The sequence below is a fragment of the Bos indicus x Bos taurus genome, chromosome 8 (genome assembly GCF_003369695.1).
Source record: "Bos indicus x Bos taurus breed Angus x Brahman F1 hybrid chromosome 8, Bos_hybrid_MaternalHap_v2.0, whole genome shotgun sequence".
In the NCBI taxonomy this organism is placed as follows: domain Eukaryota; kingdom Metazoa; phylum Chordata; class Mammalia; order Artiodactyla; family Bovidae; genus Bos; species Bos indicus x Bos taurus.
In genome coordinates this window covers 44315200-44337471 of record NC_040083.1, presented here as the reverse complement: position 1 = coordinate 44337471, position 22272 = coordinate 44315200, and the positions used below count along the sequence as shown (strand labels likewise).

The window sequence follows — 22272 nt, the reverse complement described above, 5'->3', positions numbered from 1 at the left end:
ATTCATCCAGGCTGTTTCACCCTCTTTGTTCCCAGGCAAAAATCTCTACACTCTACAAACAGCTGTTTGGGGAAAAAAAAAAAGCAAATAAAATAGTTCTTTCACTTCCTCATTTCATATATTCACATCTGTTCCATCTTTAGGACATGAGATTCCAGAAAAAATTCTTTGACACTAACATTTATATAAGCATACTATTGCCAGTAAATTTTTTAAACAGATTTTATTTTTTAGAGCCGTTTCAGCTTCACAGCAAAATTGAATGAAAAGTACTAGTTCCCATAATAGTCCCTGTCTCCACACAAACACAGCCTCCCCATCATGAACATCCCGCACCAGAATGGGACACTTGCTACAAATGATGAGCCTACGCTGGTGACACAGTATCACCTGGAGTCCATAGTTCACATTAGGGTTCATTCTTGCTGTTGTACCTTCTATGGGCTTTAACAAATGTACCCACCATTATAATATCATACAGTAAAGTTTCACTGTCCTAAATGTCCTCTGGGTTCTGATTATTCATCCTTCCCTCCCTTGTAGCCCTGGGCAACCAGTAAGCCTTTTATTATCTTTACAGTTTTGTCTTTTCCAGATTATCATATAATTGGACTCACACAATATGTGGCCTTTTTAGTTTGGCTTCTTTCACTGAGTAATATGCATTTAAGTTTCCTCGATGTCTTCTCATGTCTTAATAGCTCATTTCTCCTTATCAGTTGTGTCCAACTCTTTGTGACCCCATGGACTGTAACCCGCCAGGATCTTCTGGCCATGGAATTCTCCAGGCAAGAATACTAGAGTGGGTAGCCATTCCCTTTTCCAGGGAAAATCCCAACCCAGGGATCAAACCCAGGTCTCCTGCATTACAGGCAGATTCTTTACCATCTGAGCCACCAGGGAAGCCCTAGAATTAAATAATACAGTACAAATTTTGAAGTTTGCTTCTCTGGATACTTGGCTTGTAGTGCAGCCAGAGTTTGTCACCTGGTTCGGGACACTGCAAGAAGCTTTAACTCATATTTCCAAAGCCTGTAAGTACCACTCAACTGCCCTTCCCCTATCCAAGCTAACACAGCCTGAAGCCCACTCAGACTCACTCTGACCAGCACAGAGAACCAGCCATCTTCACCAAGATACCAGCTCGGCTCTCTGGCCACAACTCTGGGGAAAAACTGACTCCAAAGACAGGTTTACTTTTTTCCCATCAGAAACATCCCTACTCCCCTATTCCCTCAAATTAGACTTGAGTTTTCTCAAGCTTTAAAACCATATTACTTTGAGCTAGGCAGTATATCTGTAAGTACACCGCCCTCACAAAATAAATGGGGAAAAGAAAGAAGAGTACTCAATCTCAAAGGAATTTTCCTCCAATGGAAATGCCAGCATGGGCAAATCAACTCAATAAAACACCACACACGTTACTAACAGATCAAGTCATCTCAGTTGAGACTCTGATCAGGAAAGTCTGACTTTGTCATTCAGGAAAATACAAATCATGGTGCACCTGTTGCCAACTCCAAGCTAGAAATAAGTTAGTGTTTCTCAACCCAGGCTGCTCATTGGAGGCTCCTAAAGAACTTATTAAAAAATACCAACGCTCAGGCCCCACCCCAGACCAATAAAACCAGAATTTTTGGCAATGGGAGCCAGGCATTAGTATTTTAAATTCATTGAGTAATTCTTATGGGCAGCCAGAGTTGAGAACCATTGTTTTCAGAGAAGGTTACTCAAAATAGTCCAATATTGGCAGCAGATTACTGAGGGACAGTGAAGTAGGCCTCTTCCTCTATTTGCTCAAATTTAGCACTAAAGGAAAGTGCCCATCGGTCTCTAGTTCAGTGGATGCCCCTGGCCTTAGTCAGGTAGGGGCCTCTCACTGGAGCCAGCTTTAATATCATGGTTTTTCTCCTTTTTGCCTGGAAATCTACTGACAGCCTTGCCAAATTTGGGGTAATCAACCCATCCTGGTGTGCCTAGGACTTTCCCTGTTTTAGCAGGAAATGAACAATGTACTAGGAACCTTCTCCATCCCAGGCACACCAGGATGGTTGGCCATCTGATAAGGAAGGCCACTCGCTTAAAGGGGTTCCTGATGGTTTTTAGAATATGTGCATATACAGCACATACCTAAGCACACACACTTCCTAGAGCCAGAAATGATGGGAAATTTCTCTATATACTTACTCTTGATGCAGAATGACACAGCAAGTTAAATTCCATTTTTAGAAGAATAACAGCAAGGTACCAAGCACTTCACTCAGTACTTTACACATCTATTATCTAACTTGGACAATTTGATAGCTTCTTTTTACGGATAAGAGGTTGAGGTTAGGTCATTTGTATGAAGTCACATGGCCACTAAGTGAAGAAAAGCTTCACACCTGGGCAGTTTGGCTCCAACGTCTGTGGACAAAACCACCGCTGGAAATGCCCAGTAATGCTGGTGGTCCTCAGGAGCCGCAATGAGGCAGATAAAATGCCGCGTGTGGTTAGACCTGAGGGCCCTTCTGAATATCTGCATGATGGATTTGCATTTTTTCCTCCCCAGACATTCAGGATAAGATGCTAAATTTCCCTTTACTTCTCTTTTCTTATCACTTTATTCTTTTCATCTATAAGTGAAGCTTTCATTAATGGGCAGGGAAATTCTTCCCATCCTCATTTTATCCACTCAAAGATCTGTCTTTTAAAATAGAGAAGTTATGAGGGAACACTGGGAGGCACCCCTTGCAGGGAATCTGAGATTCGAGAACGTGTTACTGAACTGTGACAGGTTATTTTTTTTTTTCCGTGTCTCAAATTGCTTGTGTTCAGCTCTTCAAATCTGGCCAAAAATCAGGGCTCATGGAAAAACTGTCACTTTTCCATGATTAAAAAGAAATTTTTTTTAAATTAATGCTCTAAAATGTTTACCAACTGCAAAACAAAGTTGTCCTGCTTGTAGGTGGGTTGGAGGCAGCTGTCAGCTCAGAAACGAAGGACAGCAGTAACTGACTGTGTAGCTCACGATGCCTGGGGGACATACTGCCTCCCAAAGAAATGTAACAATAAATTTGATGATGGTGATGGTGTTTGACACAATAATGCAGCAGGGCTTTTGGCTAATATCCTGACTGTTGCAAAACACTGCAAACTCCATGAAGGAAGGGCCTGTATCTGAAATGACTCATCATTCTATCCTGACCCTGGCTCATAGAAAGTGCACAGTAAACATTTGTTGAATGAGTAAATGAATGCTTAGGTGAAACTCTAGTACGCAGTTTGATATAATTCATCAGATTCATTCCTCACAAAAAGCTGGAAGCAATCTAAAAATATGGGAAAAAATTTTATAGATCATCCCACTGAACACAGTCATCTTATAAATGAGGAAACTGAAGCCCAGAGAAGTTAAGTGATCTGTGTGAGGTAGTTCAATGACAGAGAGGAGGGGCCTAACTGGGTCACTTCCTAGTACTGTGCTGTTTACATGACACCACGTCTCCTGGCATGCATCTCATCCCATCCAAAAGAATTAACCAGACCAGGGAGAAGGACCCCTTGGCGTGTCCTTAAAAGAGGCAGCAGAGTACAGTGGGGCCAAAGAGACTGGCTTTGAATCCTGGCTCTGCCATGTGAGATTGGTCTGTGGCCAACTTTCCTCCCCAATCCTCCATGACCTTGTCTATAAAATTGGACTTATTATGGTCGCTAATAGCAGCAGCAGCAGTTCATTTTAGAGTCAAAAAGTCTCAGTGAAATGTCATATAGGCAGCCCCAGGCATTGTACTTATCACTCAGGAGGTGCTCAGTAAATAATAAGTGTTAGCAGTGTTGCATTAACACAGGCCCTAAGGCAGCCGGGCCATCCATCCCAGGGGAGGAGAAAGCGTTAACATCGGGTTGGCCATCTGACACTTTTCCCTTACACAAGTACGCCCATATATAGGACAGGGGGGCCTTCTGACTCGTACTGCCAGTGCTGGTGGGAACAATACAATTCTCTAAGAATTGTTCCTCAGTAGTCGGAGAAGGCAATGGCACCCCACTCCTCCAGTACTCTGGCCTGGAAAATCCCATGGACGGAAAAGCCTGGTGGGCTGCAGTCCATGGGGTCGCTAAGGGTCAGACATGACTGAGCAACTTCACTTTCACTTTTCACTTTCATGCATTAGAGAAGGAAATGGCAACCTATTCCAGTATTCTTGCCTGGAGAATCCCAGGGACAGGGGAGCCTGGTAGGCTACTGTCTGTGGGGTCGCACAGAGTCAGAAACGACTGAAGCGACTTAGCAGTAGCAGCAGTTGTTAGCTGAACCAGAAATCTCTCCACGGGGTTTAATGCCTGCACTACAGAGTTGAGGACCTGTCACTCTTTAGTCATTGTACTTACTTCCCAGTGGAGCCAACTGGCAACTGGAAGACAGTGTGGCGGGGGGTCGGGGGAGCCTCAAAGCACAACTTTAGGGATTGCATCTTAAATACCAAGGGATGGCCCCCTTGTTAAAAGTCCCCTGTGCTGTGCTGTGCTTAGTCGCTCAGTTGTGTCCAGCTCTTTGTGACCCCATGGACTGTCGGCTGCCTCTGTCCATGGGGACTGTCCATGCCCTCCTCCAGGGGATCTTCTCAACCCAGGGATCAAACCCAGATCTCCAACATTGCAGGCAGATTCTTTACCAGCTGAGCTATGAGAGAAGCCCAAAAGTCCCCTAGAAATTGTGAAAAGAAACCCTTATTGTCTGTTTGGAATTCTTCAATCTGTAAGGACTGAAGGATGGTTTCCCAGGATTCCCAGTCCCAAGATGCACTGGTAAGCATGGACACAGCCTCAGATGGAGGCCCATTCCTTTCTGCCCCACACTAGAGTTTCACACAACACTCGCTCTTGCCACTTTTCATCAGCTTGCAGGATGAATTAAAGGGTCAGAGGAACTGGAACTGTGGAGCCATCAGGAAAAAGATTTTTTTCTGATGGACACATTCTTACCACTCCAAGTGGGAGTTCTCTTTCCCAACACACAGGTTGAGAGTTTGTAGAGGTCCAAATGAGAGTTTCAGTTTTCAGAGTTTACAAGGAGGCTCTTGGGACGTGTCAATCACAGCACTTCTGTGCTCTAGCCCAGCCTAGATTGAACTGCACATGTACATACATCCTGTTTCAACTTGCCCAGGAAAGAAATTGCTCTCCTAGTGCTGATAATGCTGTCATCACAGCGTCCTCATGTCACATCTGCTATCCAAACAAGAGAAAGAGCTGTGGTGGAACCTTGATAATCTGAAATTCACAGATACATGGGTCTCCTTCGCTGGCCTAGAGACTGGATAGATTTGAAAACTGCAAAATGTAAGAACTAACGATTATCTAAATGGGGAAAGAACTAAAGTTTTCCTTTATCATACCTTTAAAAAATATGGTATTAAATAAAAATAAATGTATAAATTAGAGACAGTTCAACCTACTCAATATTGTTTAACAGTGCTCCTGAAAACCCAACCTTGAGTTAGGATGTACATAGTTCATGTGTGAAATATAAACAAAGGAAGAGGTATGGAACTTGAAAGTATTATAAACTGTTTACCTGTTAGAGGAAATAAAATGTCCATTCACAAGGCAACTGGAGAGTGAAGTCAGTAATATAAACCATAAGGCAATAGAGCAGAGAATGTCTATGCTGTAACAATTTAGTAAATACATAAGATCACTAAACTAGAACCCAGGCACTATTGAACATGGCTATTTACAGGTAATTGTCAGCAGCCCCCAACCACCCAACCACAGGAAGAAAATAAGGTAATACAACTTGAATTACAAATACTTAACAGTACTTAAAATTTTAAATCTTCATTAACACAGATGTGGGGATGAAGTGTTCCTAGAAATACTCTGCTAGCTATTAATTTGTGCTAATAATGATAGGGTGACTGAAAATGTTAAAACTTTATCTTAAAATTTTATGTAATTCTTATGTGTGTGTGCTGTCTCTTCAGTCGTGTCCGACTCTTTGTGACCCCATGGACTGTAGCCTGCCAGGCTCCTCTGTCCGTGGGACTCTCCAGGCAAGAATCCTGGAGTGGGTTGCCATGCCCTCCTCCAGGGGATCTTCCCGCCCTAAGGATCAAACTCACGCCTCTTACGTTTCCTGCATTGACAGGCGGGTTCTTTACCCCTAGTGCCACCTGGGACAACATCGTACTCACCCCCTTCCAAATGGCCTATGTTTATGTGGGTTTGTTTTTAGGAATCCTCCCAAATCTTGGGATACCCTAATGCCTAGACTTCCAGAAATACAACCACTCAAGAGTGGTAAAAATATAATTACTAATAATGCAAAGAAAACATACCAAAATGGAAATTCTTTGTTTCTTTCTTTCTATCCATTTACTTCATCCATCTTCCCAGTCTCCCTCCCTCCCTCCCTTCCTTCTATCCTTCCATCTACCCTATGAATACTCAAAGCCTATCATATATAAAACAAAATAGAGCTGAGCGAGATAGATATGGCTTTTGTTCTCAGGGTATTTATAGTCACATGGCAAGCAGAGGGATCCAGAAAAATCTCAAAACACTGGAAAGATACTTGTGATTTCCTGTGACATGAAGTACATACATACTCTGGGCCTCTTTCTTTTGTGCTACAGCCTATAAAAGGAGCCAACTTTATTAGCACCAGGCTGAACTCCAGAGTTCACAGTATAAACAGTCATGTTGGTGTCAGGAGACCTGGATTCAACTCAAAATTTCCAGAAAGAGATGGTTGTATACAAAAGGCTTAGCAACACTCTGGTACATACTAAGTGCTAATTGTAAAAGACAATTATTATTATTGTGGAAAACTTATCAGAGAACACTTTCTTAGGCAAAGTAAACATTATTGTACTGCCTTATTTTGCTTGACTATTGACATTAGCTTTTTAAAAATACATAACAAAAGTAACAGTAATACTCAAGATGGTGGTCAGTTTGGAGCTCTTCTAGGCCATCACAAACCCAGCAATTCCTTGCATTACCTGTAAAGGGACAAGTTCTAGGCATGGTAGTTCATACACTCCCCAGATGGTGTGACTTCTTAGAAAACTGATGAGAATGATGGCAACCAGTAGAACATCATCAACAAATGCTCCCAAACTTCAAATTTGTTGGTTTTTTAACTCTTAGGATTTTAGTACCCTCTTTTGTGTGTGGGAACGAGTCCAGATTCCTCCCAATTTGGAACTTGAGAAAAGTAACTAGAAAGCCATTTAGAGGAACAGTTACTTTCTATTTAAAGCTAAGGATTTATGAAATGTTCTCCTTTCCCTCTGAAAAGAGTTTTCCAAAGCCCTTCCAAGGAAGCGGGTGAATATCTTTCCTAGCACAAAAGATGATTTTGCTTCTGAAATGACCTTGGTTCTCTGACAGAGCAATAAATACAGGTTTCCTATTATCTGAGACTCGTACCTTTCCATGGGCAAGAAGCATGGACTCTGATCTTACCGCTAGCTTGTTACCTTGGAAAGTTCTGGGAGTTCAAGATGCTGGTAAGGGAAATTCCCACTCAAGGTATATCTTGCTCATCTTGGACAAAAAGCTTGGCATCTTGAGCCTGAGGCAGATCCATATTTTCAAGCTTTCCTGGCACTAAAGTCTGCATTCCTAGTTGGTACACAGCTCCATGCCCCAAGGGCATTGAAATAAGGCCACCACTAGAGAAAGCTTTGGCTTCCCTTGTGGCTCAGCTGGTAAAGAATCCACCTGCAATGTGGGTAACTGGGGTTCGATCCCTGGGTTGGGAAGATTCCCTGAAGGGAAAGGCTACCCACTCCAGTATTCTGCCCTAGAGAATTCCACGGACTGTATAGTCCACTGTGCTCAGTCAAACACAACTGAGCAACTTTTACTTCACTCACTAGAGAAAGCTTTGATAAGTTTTAGAAGTGTCTGCCCAGTCTCAGGTTTAGAATCTTTCCCTCTCTCTGCTTTCTCCTTCCCTTATTAGCTCACTTGATTTTGAGAACTATGTCCTAAGGTAGGTGGGAAGCACCTGTGAGCAGCTGACTTTTACAAGCAGGAAATATAAGGGGTCAGAGAGGCCACGTGGTTTGTCTGTAAGAGGCAGGTGATCATCAGCCTCATGTTCCTGGGCCTCTAGACTTTCTGAGCTGAACCTGGCGTCACATCTCAGAGATACTTGTTATACCATTCCTGATGAAAAACAAATACCAGTTCTCACCAGAGCAACGTTCCCTGCTCTTGACTGCACATCAGAATCACGTAAGGACACTTACTTAAAATGCAGATTCTCAGGCTTGAGTCAGGGATTTCAAGCAAGGGTAGGATAGAAAATCTATATTTTTGTCAAGCTTCCCAGGCGATTCTTAACATATCCAGCTCAATGCCTCTCCAAGAACCAGCATTAATAAGGAACAGCGTGAAGCCACTTTCTCCTTCCAAGAATGAGTGGTCCAGTTCCTCGGGCCTTATAACAGTCATCTACTGTTAAGTGCTGGAGAGACGGAATTAGCCATTGCTTTCATGGGGAAGACTGATTGGCACAGTGGAAAGCAGTATGCACCGTAGGGCAGGAGACCTGGCTGTTAGTTCAACTGTAATTTAATTCAAGTAGAGGCCTTTTCCAGGCTCTGGGGCCCTGGGTGAGTCACTTAACTGCTTCTTGGGTTCAGGAGCTTCATCTATCAAATCAGGCTAATGTCATCTGAACCTGAAGAATGGTGGGGCTGGGTTCTACACATTGAAAAATCTGTTGTGCTCCTTGAAAGGAGAATGACGGGCAAACAGAACAGTGAGAGACTTTTAAATTTTCCCTTCTAGTCCGGCCTACATGCTGCAACTAGCATAACAATCTGAAAGTAAAGCTTGCTGGAGAGTGGTTGCAAACAGATATCCCTCCTCCCCTGCAGACCATGGATGGATTCCTAGATCCCCTGGAGAAGGAAATGGCAACCCACTCCAGTATTCTTGCCTGGGAAATTCCATGGACAGAGGAGCCTTGCGGGCTATAGTCCACGGGGTCGCAAAAGAGTCAGACACAACTGGGGAACTGAGCACACTCAACATCTAAGCTAGGCAGGCAAAGGGCTTCTAAAGTGAGCCCCTCGCCAATGGCATTTCCAATTTCTTGACTGGAAGAAATTGTTTCTTGATACTCCCTTCTCAATCCTACCCTGTATGTCAGAGGTTAGTAAACTTCAGCCCACAGGCCAAATTTGGACTTAGGCCTATTTTTAAGTAAATTTTTATTGGCACACAACCATACTCATGTATGTATTGTCTATGGCTGCTTTTGTGCTACGGTCATTCAGTCGAGTAACTCTGGAAGAGATCTTACATAGCCTCTCAGTTCACAAAGTCTCAAATATTTACTACCTGGCCCTTTACAGAAAAAGTTTCCCAATCCCTGGTATAGACCAGTCTTTTTCAGTTTTTGGCCATGACCCACAATAAATATATTTTACAGTAAGACCTACTACACACACAGATACCTGTGTGTATATTTGTATGTAAAATTTCCCAAAATAACATTTACCTTTACTAAATGCAAGGCATCTGATAGTTTCTAGTCTATTATATTGTCTTAAAAAGTTGTTCATGACTGTACCAATCTCATGATCCCAATTTAGCCTTGATTCATATTTGGAAAACACTTCTCTAGATAAACTAAACAGCTAGCTACTTACAACACATGTCCTCTCATCTCCCACTTCTATTACTTTCTTGACATTGCTGTCTCCATCTAACAAGGCTCCGCCTCTGTCCTGTCATCTCTAAATGTGCAAATCCTTCCCATTCTCTAGGAACTATCCAGCTCCCATCTCTTCCAAGAAGTCTGCTTTGAGCCTCCAGTTCCAAACTACTTTCTCCTTTTCCTATCTGCCACAGTACTTTTTCTATTCCTCTATTGTGGAACTTCAAATTTTCTGTTTTGTAGAAAAGTTATCTGTGCATCTTTCTATGTATCCTAAAGATCTTGAGTTTCTTAAAGGTATGAACTTAAACATTTTGTATTCTATATATCATCCAATATAGTGCCTTGTACTCTGTAAGTACAGAATAAATGTTTATTACACTGAAGTCAGCAAATATTTGTTATTAAGGGTATAATATGGATTTATACATACAACATTTTATTCTTTAATTTTAAAGACTACAAATTTATGGTATATTGTAAGCACTTGGTAAATGTTTATAAAGACAAACAGAGAGAGAAAGGAGATAATCTGGACTTACCAGTTCTATCCCAGTTGCTAGATTTGTGTTATTTGGGCAGAACAATTTTAGGCAGAATTGTTATATACAGTGTACAATTCCTGAGTTTTTTGAGTCACAGTCACTGGTTTAGACATACAGAACACCTATTTTTCAAAGGATCAGCAGAGAAAAAAATGTAACAGTTTTAACTGTCCTAACCAGACTTGCCAGCCACATATTCTGATATCAAACATAATCATTGACAGAGCTTAATACAGTCTCTCCTTTTCCAGGAGACCCTTTTCCTGGAACCCTTTTCTCCTTTTCCTGCCAACCCTTTTGTACCATTAATGCTGTCAGAATCTAACTAATTTTGGTAAAAATTACATTCACATAATAAAGGAGAAAAAACACTAATATATTACTTGATTCTGAAAGGGCATCTTCCAGCGGCCATTTATTAAGTAATATGAGAATGGAGGGGGTAAAAAGCAATCATCAAAACAGATGGTAAAATATTGAATTAATTTCCATTAAAATCATGAGCTATCACAATTGCTTTTTAATATTATTTTTAATATTGTAGATAATGGAATAATATAAGACTATAAAATAGAAGGTCTAAATAGTAGAAAACACATGAAAAATCTTTCAATTGTAAATTATAAGACTGTATATATAAAATGAATGCCAAAAATGTAGAAGTGTTACAAAAGAAAATACCATAGTCAATAACAGAATCTGTTATCATGGCTGCAAACCAGAAAAAAAAATTAATAGTTTCTCTTTATGTAACACTAAACAAATTAGAAAGGAACATTAAAATCAAAGCTATTAACATCTCTATAGGACATATAACTCAGTTTCTTCAATGGATAAATTAGAAAGAGAAAATATAGAGGAGATAAATGCAGATTAAAAGAGACTTAAGAGAGATATTATCAAATCCCTTATGATTATACAGTGGAAGTGAGAAATAGATTTAAGGGACTAGATCTGATAGATAGAGTGCCTGATGAACTATGAACGGAGGTTCATGACATTGTACAGGAGGCAGTGATCAAGACCATCCCCATGAAAAAGAAATGCAAAAAAGCAAAATGGCTGTCTGGGGAGGCCTTACAAATAGCTGTGAAAAGAAGAGACGCAAAAAGCAAAGGAGAAAAGGAACGATATAAACATCTGAATGCAGAGTTCCAAAGAATAGCAAGAAGAGATAAGAAAGCCTTCCTCAGTGATCAATGCAAAGAAATAGAGGAAAACAACAGAATGGGAAAGACTAGAAATATCTTCAAGAAAATTAGAGATATCAAGGGAACATTTCATGCAAAGATGGGCTCGATAAAGGACAGAAATGGTATGGACCTAACAGAAGTAGAAGATATTAAGAAGAGGTGGCAAGAATACACAGAAGAACTGTACAAAAGAGATTTTCAGGACCCAGATAATCATGATGGTGTGATCACTCACCTAGAGCCAGACATTCTGGAATGTGAAGTCAAGTGGGCCTTAGAAAGCATCACTACAAACAAAGCTAGTGGAGGTGATGGAATTCCAGTGGAGCTATTCCAAATCCTGAAAGATGATGCTGTAAAAGTGCTACACTCAATATGCCAGCAAATTTGGAAAACTCAGCAATGGCCACAGGATTGGAAAAGGTCAGTTTTCATTCCAATCCCAAAGAAAGGCAATGCCAAAGAATGCTCAAACTACCACACAATTGCACTCATCTCACACGCTAGTAAAGTCATGCTCAAAATTCTCCAAGCCAGGCTTCAGCAATACGTGAACCGTGAACTTCCAGATGTTCAAGCTGGTTTTAGAAAAGGCAGAGGAATCAGAGACCAAATTTCCAACATCCGCTGGATCATCGAAAAAGCGAGAGTTTCAGAAAAACATCTATTTCTGTTTTATTGACTATGCCAAAGCCTTTGACTGTGTGGATCACAATAAACTGTGGAAAATTCTGAAAGAGATGGGACTAACCTGCCTCTTGAGAAACCTATATGCAGGTCAGGAAGCAACAGTTAGAACTGGCCATGGAACAACAGACTGGTTCCAAATAGGAAAAGGAGTACGTCAAGGCTGTATACTGTCACCCTGCTTATTTAGCTTATATGCAGAGTACATCATGAGAAATGCTGGGCTGGAAGAAGCACAAGCTGGAATCAAGACTGCCGGGAGAAATATCAATAACCTCAGATATGCAGATGACACCACCCTTTTGGCAGAAAGTGAAGAGGAACTAAAAAGCCTCTCGATGAAAGTGAAAGAGCAGAGTGAAAAGCTTGGTTTAAAGCTCAACATTCAGAAAACGAAGATCATGGCATCTGGTCCTATCACTTCATGGGAAGTAGATGGGGAAACAGTGGAAGCAGTCTCAGACTTTATTTTTTTGGGCTCCTAGGTTACTGCAGATGGTGACTGCAGCCATGAAATTAAAAGATGCTTACTCCTTGGAAGGAAAATTGTGACCAACTTAGATAGCATATTCAAAAGCAGAGACATTACTTTGCCAACAAAGGTCTGTCTAGTCCAGGCTATGGTTTTTCCAATGGTCATGTATGGATGTAAGAGTTGGACTGTGAAGAAGGCTGAGTGCCAAAGAACTGATGCTTTTGAACTGTGGTGTTGGAGAAGACTCTTGAGAGTCCCTTGGACTGTAAGGAGATCCAACCAGTCCATCCTAAAGGAGATCAGTCCTGGGTGTTCATTGGAAGGACTGATGCTAAAGCTGAAACTCCAATACTTTGGCCACCTCATGTGAAGAGTTGACTCATTGGAAAAGCCTCTGATGCTGGGAGGGATTGGGGGCAGGAGGAGAAGGGGACGACAGAGGATGAGATGGCTGGATGGCATCACTGACTTGATGGACACGAGTTTGAGTGAACTCCGGGAGTTGGTGATGGACAGGGAGGCCTGGCGTGCTGCGATTCATGGGGTGGCAAAGAGTCGGACACTTAAGCGACTGAACTGAACTCAAGAGAGATTAACCAGTTACAATGTAAAGTCGTTTGTATCCTGACTGTAAAAATCTACAAGACGGTGCCACACCCATTCCAGTAATAAGAAAAGATTAGGAAATCTGCAAAATCACAACTTTTGGGGAACTGATTAGAGATTTGATGTCACAAGCAATAAGGTGGATTCCAAAGAGTCTCAAGCCCCTTCAAGGAAAGATAGGACACAAAACCATCTCATCTCTGGCAGAGGACAGGAAAAAGAAGATGCTTCCATACAAGTGAATGATAAGACGTCATATAAGAGTTTTAAAAATTTGTAAGGGCCAAGTATAGCTTTTATCATGTTATTTTAAAATTGCCTGGAGTCCCAGATACAAGGGGCACACTTCCAAGTTTTTTCTCGTAGGTTCCATTGGGTACTCAGGAAAGGCTGGAAAAAGAGAGACTTGTTACTGCTGGTATGCAGGATATAATCAACTTCTGCCCAAGAGATAAGCATGAAACCCTTCTCGTTCCCCAAACATTTCTTTCATAGGAAATGAAAGCCTAAAGTTCCTGGATGAATGAGCTGCAAACCTTCTTATGCCTAGGACCCAGGCAAAGATTTGCAGCTACTGAAATAAGAATTGAAGTAAAAAACCTTGGAGAGAGGGTAGGAAATCCTGGGCCCAGAATTCTATACCAATACTAAGCAGAGGTCTGCTACCATTAGAGAAGGGTCAAGTACTTGGTGAGAAGAGGTCTATTTTGTATCACCTACATGCTGAAAGCTGTGAATGAAACAGAAACACTGAAAAATCTCTTTCATAACCCATCCTCACTTTCAGTACACAGTACAAATATCCCACTCCTGGGAGAATTTGAAGCCTGTGACACACTAAAGATTATAACAGAAACAATGAAACTCAAACATAGCTCAAGACTTAGTTACATTTAGCTTAACCTTGCACACTGATGCTCCGATAGAAAGGTAACACCCTTTTCTTTGTGTAAATATTACTTACATTAGTCTCTGCTTTCTTTATAGACATACAGTCCAGCATTAAATGAAAAATTACAGGATACACAAAAATCAAGAATGAGTAAACCATTGCTTTATCGACAAAGAAATCAAGAGAACCAGAACTAGATATTGGAATTATCAGTCAGAAAGTTTATAATTATGTTTAACATGTTCAGTAATCTAATGGAAAAGGTAAATAGCAGACATAAACAGATCAAGAAATGCATCAAAGAGATGAAAATTATTTAAGAAGAGTCAAAAAGAAATGCTAGAAATAAAAAACACAGTATCAGAGATGAAGAAATGCTTCCCTAGGCTCAGCAAAAGACTGGACACAGCTCAGTAAAGAATCAGTAATATGCCACTAAAGATTATCTAAACTGAAACACAAAAAGAAAAAAGAGTAAACAAAACCAAATACTGCTTGTAAAAGCTCTGTCCGTATGTTGGACACAAATTATCTAACATACGAGTAACTAGAGCCTCAGAGGAGATGACAGAATAGGGAAAGAGAGATATTAAAAAAGATAATGGCTGAGAATTTTCTAAAATTAATGAAAGACAACAAACAACAGATCCAAGAATCCCAAAGAACCCCAAGAAGAATTTAAAAAATACATGTTCCTAGATATACTATAATTAAACTGTTAACAGAAATGGGAGGTAGGGGAAATTTGAATACAGAGCAACAGTAGTAATTAGAGCTGACTTCTTGGGAACTATGGGCTTCCCTTGTGGCTCAGCTGGTAAAGAATCTGCCTGCAATGTGGGAGACCTGGGTTCAGTCCCTGGGTTGGGAAGATCCCCTGGAGAAAGGAAAGGCTACCCTCTTCAGTATTCTGGCCTGGAGAATTCCAACGACTGTACAGTCCATGGAGTCACAAAGAGTCGGACATTACTGAGCAACTTTCACTTTTCTTGGGAACTATGCAAGCCAAAAGATAAGATATATGTACATATATATATTTTTTAATTTCCATAATAGAAAGCTTTGAAAGAAAGGGAAATTTTTTAAAAGAAGGAAAAATGGGCAGAAGATGTGAGTGTGTCATAGCATGTATCCCACTAGGTTTATTCTAATTTTTTTTTTTTTGCCTCTAACTCCTTCTCCAGCCTCTGATTCACAGTGGAGTCACAGGTTTCCAAACTGGGGTCACAGAGTGCTGCAGCCACCCGCTCCAGTAATACCAACCCAATAAAGCCTACCAGTGCCAAAGCTCTCTTCTCCACACAGAGAGCACCGGCCCGAGTCCATCAGATTTGAGAAGAATCTCCATCCAGCTGGGGTCTCATACACAGGGACCTTCATTGATTTGGCCACTCTGAAAAACAGAATTTAAGGCAACAATCAATCCATACTTCTCCTTTCTTTTTTTCTCATTACATAAGCAAGTCTTTAAGATTTGTTGATGCCATAAACTAGATTTTAGAACACCTGAACAATATGGACAGTTTTCAAGATGTGAAGCCATAGGTGAAAGTTTATGGATAGCATATTCTCACATGTATGTTTCCCTTCTATATATATTCCTTAACCTTTGTGGTAAGATCCAACTGGGTATCTGAGAATCTAAAGTAAGGTGGTATTTGGGTGCAAACACTTTGGAATATTGTTTGACATTATCTACTAAAGATGAATATGAGGAGGGCATGTCAACCCACTCCAGTATTCTTCCCTGGAGAATCCCAAGGACAGATCCTGGTAGGCTACAGTCCAAAGGCTTGTACAGTCGGATATGACTGAAGTGACTTAGCATGCACATACTAAAGATTAATATATACACATCCCATGAACCAGCAATTCAACTCCTAGAAAATAGTAGACCCTGTGGTACACTGCTTACCCCCCAACACACACACACACACACACACACACACACACACACACACTTTGGTGGTTTAGTCACTAAATTGTGTCTGACTCTTCCAAACCCATGGACTGTAGACCACCAGGCTCCTCTGTCCATGGGATTTCCCAGGCAAGATTACTCGAGTGGGTTGCCATTGCCTTCTTCTCCAGGGGATCTTCCTGATCCAAGAATCGAACCCTGGGTCTCCTGCATTGCAGGCAGATTCTTTACCAACTGAGCCAGTAGCACTGGAACATTCTTTCTATGAGCTGCTAGAAATGTTGATTTTCTCTTATTCTCAAAATGTTCCAAGAAAAATACATAATCATGCTTACATCCTGGTAGTAATAGTGGAATAAAGCCTCCCCAAACTGGAGAGAAAAAGTTTTCAAAGCCATTAATTTCACAGTCAGAAGTTCAACAAAGAAGAAATCATTCACACAGAAGCTTTCAAGTGCAGTTCACAGTGAAGGCTGGCTCAAAATTAATTTAGCTAAAATGAATGTATATGATCACAAAATAGAATGCAACTGGGGCAGAGGTGAGAGTAAGAGAAAGGCTAGAGGGTGTGAGATATATATTCTCTGGTTAAAACTTTCTTGTTGGTTCAAAGCCAAGTTGGCAGAACTTAAGGGAGGAGAAAGGATTTCCCCAACTCCACCCTTTTCAGTTAATCACTCTTAGGAGGTCATTAGGCTAAAGTCTGAGGTTGGATTTTAAAGGACTAGATACTTTTTATAACTATGAGCCACAGTTGCAGTTATACAAGCTAAGATAACAATATGGGTAATTAAATTCCAGGATCCCAAGCATGAGTTGATTGTGTCCTAAAGTCAGAAAGGAATTCCCCTCCCTTCTCCTTCTACTGAACTTGGGATCCATCCCAAACATTGCATTCAGCAGATACCAGGCTGAATGGAGGAGCCTGGCCTCTTTTTGGCAGGAGGCCCCGGTGGAGTCTCTGAAACTCTCTGGTACAAAAGCTAAAACTGAAGCTGCTCATGCTGAGGGTCTGCTCCCCTCTTTTTGCCTCCCACCATGACATGCTTGAGACAAACAAACCTCTCTTTCTAGGGAAGACCAGAAGGAAAAGAAAGAAAGTGAATCTGGGCCAAAATTTTCCTAAAAATGGGAGTGAGCTCTCACAGCAAAAAGGAAAAACACTGGAAAACAAAGACACATGGTAGATACAGGCTCCTCATTGTGGATTTTAAAACCTCTAAAAATGTGGCTTCAGGTTGGAAATAGCCTCAATCTGCCTTTCCAACACTTTCTCTCATGACCCCTCCCACATGCTCCTTTAAAAAAACTGAACTCTTTTTTTCTTTTATTTTGCGGGGGTGGAGGTCAACACGCAGCATGTGGGATCTTAGTTCCCTAACCAGGGATCAAACTGGAGCCCCTGCTATGGAAGCACAGAGTCTTAACCACTGGATCAACAGGAAAGTCCCAATCATTTCTTATTTTTTAAATATGCTGTTGCATTTTTGTTGTTGATTTCTGAGTCCTTCTTCGTACTTTTCATGTTACATGGATTAATCCTCCTTTCCAGTCTCTCAGAATACTTCACTGCTTCAGAACCTATCTAAAATGTCCCGCCATCATGAATCTTGTGGCAAAGACTGCTAGTGGTCAATAAATGCATCTTTTCCTGGACACACAGCTGGACTACATTTCTTAGCCTCCCATGAGGTTCGTTGTGGCCATGTAGAGTTCTAGCCAGTGGAACTCTAGTGGAGATAACGCATACTCTTTTCAGATATGGCTTTAAAACTTCCCATCCTCCCTGTTTCTTCTCCTTCTGCCAGTTTAATGTGGACAAGCCCCACCATCCTAGAAACCACATGTTAAAGATGGTGGGCCTACAAGTTGGAAGAATCTGGATCTCTGAATCACCATTTGGAAGAGAATTCATCACCAATCAGGAACACTTGTTTTTAACTTTTAATAACTGAGAAAAAACCTTTTGCTGTGTTTGAGCCATTGTACATTTTGGGATTAGTTTTATAGCAGCAGCTCTACTATCATAATAATACAATTTGTTTTTCATTGCCATAATCAACCCAGAGTAGCCGTTCCTGCCTTAGGCTTCCTCTCTGGGTATGTATGGGGTCTTTATGTTCACGTGGTCATTGTATATGCTTTTACCTCCTTAACACTTTCCCTCCACACACAGACACTACCACCACCACCAATGTGTTAGTTCTTTGAGAGCAGAAGCTATATCTTACATACCTTTATACCTCTTCAATGTCTAGGATAACAAAGTACCTTGTCAGACTTGCCCTCAATAAAGTCTGTATGATTTCAGTTGACTTAATATCTACTATTTAAGGAATATTGTTGAATAGCAAGGAGGAAAGTATCTCTACTTGATGTTTTCTCATTTAAAGCTCCTTTTCAGATCAGATCAGATCAGATCAATCGCTCAGTCATGTCCGACTCTTTGCGACCCCATGAATCGCAGCACGCCAGGCCTCCCTGTCCATCACCAACTCCTGGAGTTCACTCAGACTCACATCCATCAAGTCAGTGATGCCATCCAGCCATCTCATCCTCTGTCGTCCCCTTCTCCTCCTGCCCCCAATCCCTCCCAGCATCAGACTCTTTTCCAATGAGTCAACTCTTCGCATGAGGTGGCCAAAGTACTGGAGTTTCAGCTTTAGCATCATTCCTTCCAAAGAAATCCCAGGGCTGATCTCCTTCAGAATGGACTGGTTGGATCTCCTTGCAGTCCAAGGGACTCTCAAGAGTCTTCTCCAACACCACAGTTCAAAAGCATCAATTCTTCAGCGCTCAGCTTCTTCACAGTCCAACTCTCACATCCATACATGACCACAGGAAAAACCATAGCCTTGACTAGATGGACCTTTGTTGGCAAAGTAATGTCTCTGCTTTTGAATATGCTATCTAGGTTGGTCATAACTTTCCTTCCAAGGAGTAAGCGTCTTTAATTTCATGGCTGCAGTCACCATCTGCAGTGATCTTGGAGCCCAGAAAAATAGTCTGACACTGTTTCCACTGTTTTCCCCATCTATTTCCCATGAAGTGATGGGACCGGATGCCATGATCTTCGTTTTCTGAATGTTGAGCTTTAAGCCAACTTTTTCACTCTCCACTTTCTCTTTCATCAAGAGGCTTTTTAGTTCCTCTTCACTTTCTGCCATAAGGGTGGTGTCATCTGCATATCTGAAGTTAGTGATATTTCTCCCAACAATCTTGATTCCAGCTTGTGTTTCTTCCAGTCCAGCATTTCTCATGATATACTCTGCATATAAGTTAAATAAACAGGGTGACAATATACAGCCTTGACGTACTCCTTTTCCTATTTGGAACCAGTCTGTTGTTCCATGGCCAGTTCTAACTGTTGCTTCCTGACCTGCATACAGATTTCTCAAGAGGCGGATCAGGTGGTGTGGTATTCCCATCTCTTGAAGAATTTTCCACAGTTTATTGTGATCCACACAGTCAAAGGCTTTGGCATAGTCAGTAAAGCAGAAATAGATGTTTTTCTGGAACTCTCTTGCTTTTTCCATGATCCAGCGGATGTTGGAAATTTGGTCTCTGATTCCTCTGCCTTTTCTAAAACCAGCTTGAACATCTGGAAGTTCACGGTTCACGTATTGCTGAAGCCTGGCTTGGAGAATTTTGAGCATAACTTTACTAGTGTGTGAGATGAATGCAATTGTGCGTTAGTTTGAGCATTCTTTGGCATTGCCTTTCTTTGGGATTGGAATGAAAACTGACCTTTTCCAGTCCTGTGGCCATTGCTGAGTTTTCCAAATTTGCTGGCATATTGAGTGCAGCACTTTTACAGCATCATCTTTCAGGAATTGGAATAGCTCAACTGGAATTCTATCACCTCCACTAGCTTTGTTCGTAGTGATGCTTTCTAAGGCCCACTTGACTTCACATTCCAGGATGTCTGGCTCTAGGTCAGTGATCACACCATCGTGATTATCTGGGTCGTGAAGATCTTTTTTGTACAGTTCTTCTGTGTATTCTTGCCATCTTTTCTTAATATCTTCTGCTCCTTATATTAAGATGTAATTAAGTGATTATAACTTAATCATTTTGAGTAAAGGGAATTTCTCCAGGTATTAATCAGTGGGACTATCAGGACAGGGCTTCTCTGATGGCTCAGAAAGTAAAGAATCTGCCTTCAATGCAAGAAGACTTGGGTTCAGTCCCTGGGTTGGGAAGATCCTTTGGAGAAGGGAATGGCTACCCATGCCAGTATTCTTGCCTGGAGAATCCCATGGACAGAGAAGCCTAGAGGGCTACAGTCCATGGGGTCACAAAGAGTCAGACACGACTGAGCGACTAAACAGCATACGTAGCAGCAGTACACAGCTATCAGGATAAGACAAAGGCATTTCTTGAAAGTCAAGACTTTAGAACAGAATTATTGCAGTGAATATATGAGAATCAAAGGTTTGAAGGGCAGAAAGACACATTATTTTATCTTCCCAGTCTCGGTAGTCACCTTACCCTCATGTGCTCGAACAACATAACAAATACAAAAGTACCCTGAAAAATCCCTAAAAGCTCACTACATATATAAGTGCTAGCATATCCATCTTTGTGCCTCCCACACCCAGCACAGTGCATGCCCATAGTAAGTATTAAAATATCTATTAACCTAATTGTACAGTGTTACATCACTGGGTGCAATAATATTTTACTGGAATGCCAATGGTTATTAATGACTCTCTTACCTTGCTATAGAACAGCCAAATAAACAATGACTAATTATAGCAAATATATCAAGCAGAAACAGCTGTTCTTGGAATTCTACTTTAAGAAAGTTGCAATAGATTAAAAAAGGACAAGATCCAGGTCCCTCTTTTTCTGATTTATCTTCAAACATCCACTTTCTAAAGAGCTTAGCAGACTTCTTGGTCCTATTTTCTACACACTGAACTCTCAGCCCCTTTTTAAAAAGCGTCCATCTACATAGATTACAAGATACCTGCATTGTGCGTACATGCTGCCACTTCAGTCACGTCTGACTCTTTGCGACCCTATGGACTGTAGCCTGCCAGGCTCCTCTGTCCACGGGATTCTCTAGGCAAGGATACTGGAGTAGGTTACCATTTCCTTCTCCAACACAATTTGTTATCAGTTATCAAATCATCATGCTGTACACTTTAAATATATTATAGTTTTATCTGTCAATTATACCTCAATATAGTTAGAAACTTCCCTGCCTTCCCTGGTGGCTCAGACGGTAAAGTGTCTGCCTACAATGTGGGAGACCTGGGTTCAATCCCTGGATTGGGAAGATCTTCTGGAGAAGGAAATGGCAGCCATGGTAGGTTGCCATGCCTTCCTCTCCAGGGGATCTTCCCAACCCAGGACTGAACCCTCATGCCTTTAATCCCCTGCATTGGCAGGTGGGTTCTTTTACCACTAGCACCACCTGGGAAGCCCATCTGCATCACATATGTCCAACAAAAGACTTATATGTAGTTTGCATATAAAAACTCTTATGAGTCAATGAAAATAGCAGATAACCTTTAAAAGAGGGGCAAAAATCTTGAAAAGGCACTTTACATAACAGGATATTCAAGTGACAGATTAGCACATGAAAAGATGCTGGGGAAAGTGTTATTGCCAAGAGCTGGTGAAGATGTGTATTGTTAAAAGAATTGTTATTGTTAAAACAAATAGTGCACAGTTCAGTTCAGTTGCTCAATCATGTTCGACTCTTTGCGACCCCATGAATCGCAGCACGCCAGGCCTCCCTGTCCATCACCAACTCCCGGAGTTCACTCAAACTCACGTCCATTGAGTCGGTGATGCCATCCAGCCATCTCATCCTCTGTCGTCCCCTTCTCCTCCTGCCCCCAATCCCTCCCAGCATCAGACTCTTTTCCAATGAGTCAACTCTTCGCATGAGGTGGCCAAAGTACTGGAGTTTCAGCTTTAGCATCATTCCTTCCAAAGAAATCCCATGACTAATCTCCTTCAGAATGGACTGGTTGGATCTCCTTGCAGTCCAAGGGACTCTCAAGAGTCTTCTCCAACACCACAGTTCAAAAGCATCAATTCTTCAGCGCTCAGCTTTCTTCACAGTCCAACTCTCACATCCATACATGACCACAGGAAAAACCATAGCCTTGACTAGACAGACCTTTGTTGGCAAAGTAATGTCTCTGCTTTTGAATATGCTATCTAGGTTGGTCATAACTTTCCTTCCAAGGAGTAAGCGGCTTTTAATTTCATGGCTGAAGTCATCATCTGCACTGATTTTGGAGCCCCCCAAAATAAAGTCTGACACTGTTTC

The 22272-nt window shown here is 41.4% G+C and overlaps 1 protein-coding gene across 1 annotated transcript in view; it reads right to left on the bottom strand.

Annotated features, from left to right (window-relative positions):
• PGM5 (phosphoglucomutase 5) overlaps positions 1-22272 on the bottom strand; it is a 213353-nt gene that overhangs the window by 76282 nt on the left and 114799 nt on the right. Inside the window, exon 7 of the mRNA XM_027549415.1 lies at positions 15340-15455. Within this exon, the coding sequence (XP_027405216.1) occupies positions 15340-15455 (116 nt within the window). The remainder of the gene's footprint in view (positions 1-15339; positions 15456-22272) is intronic.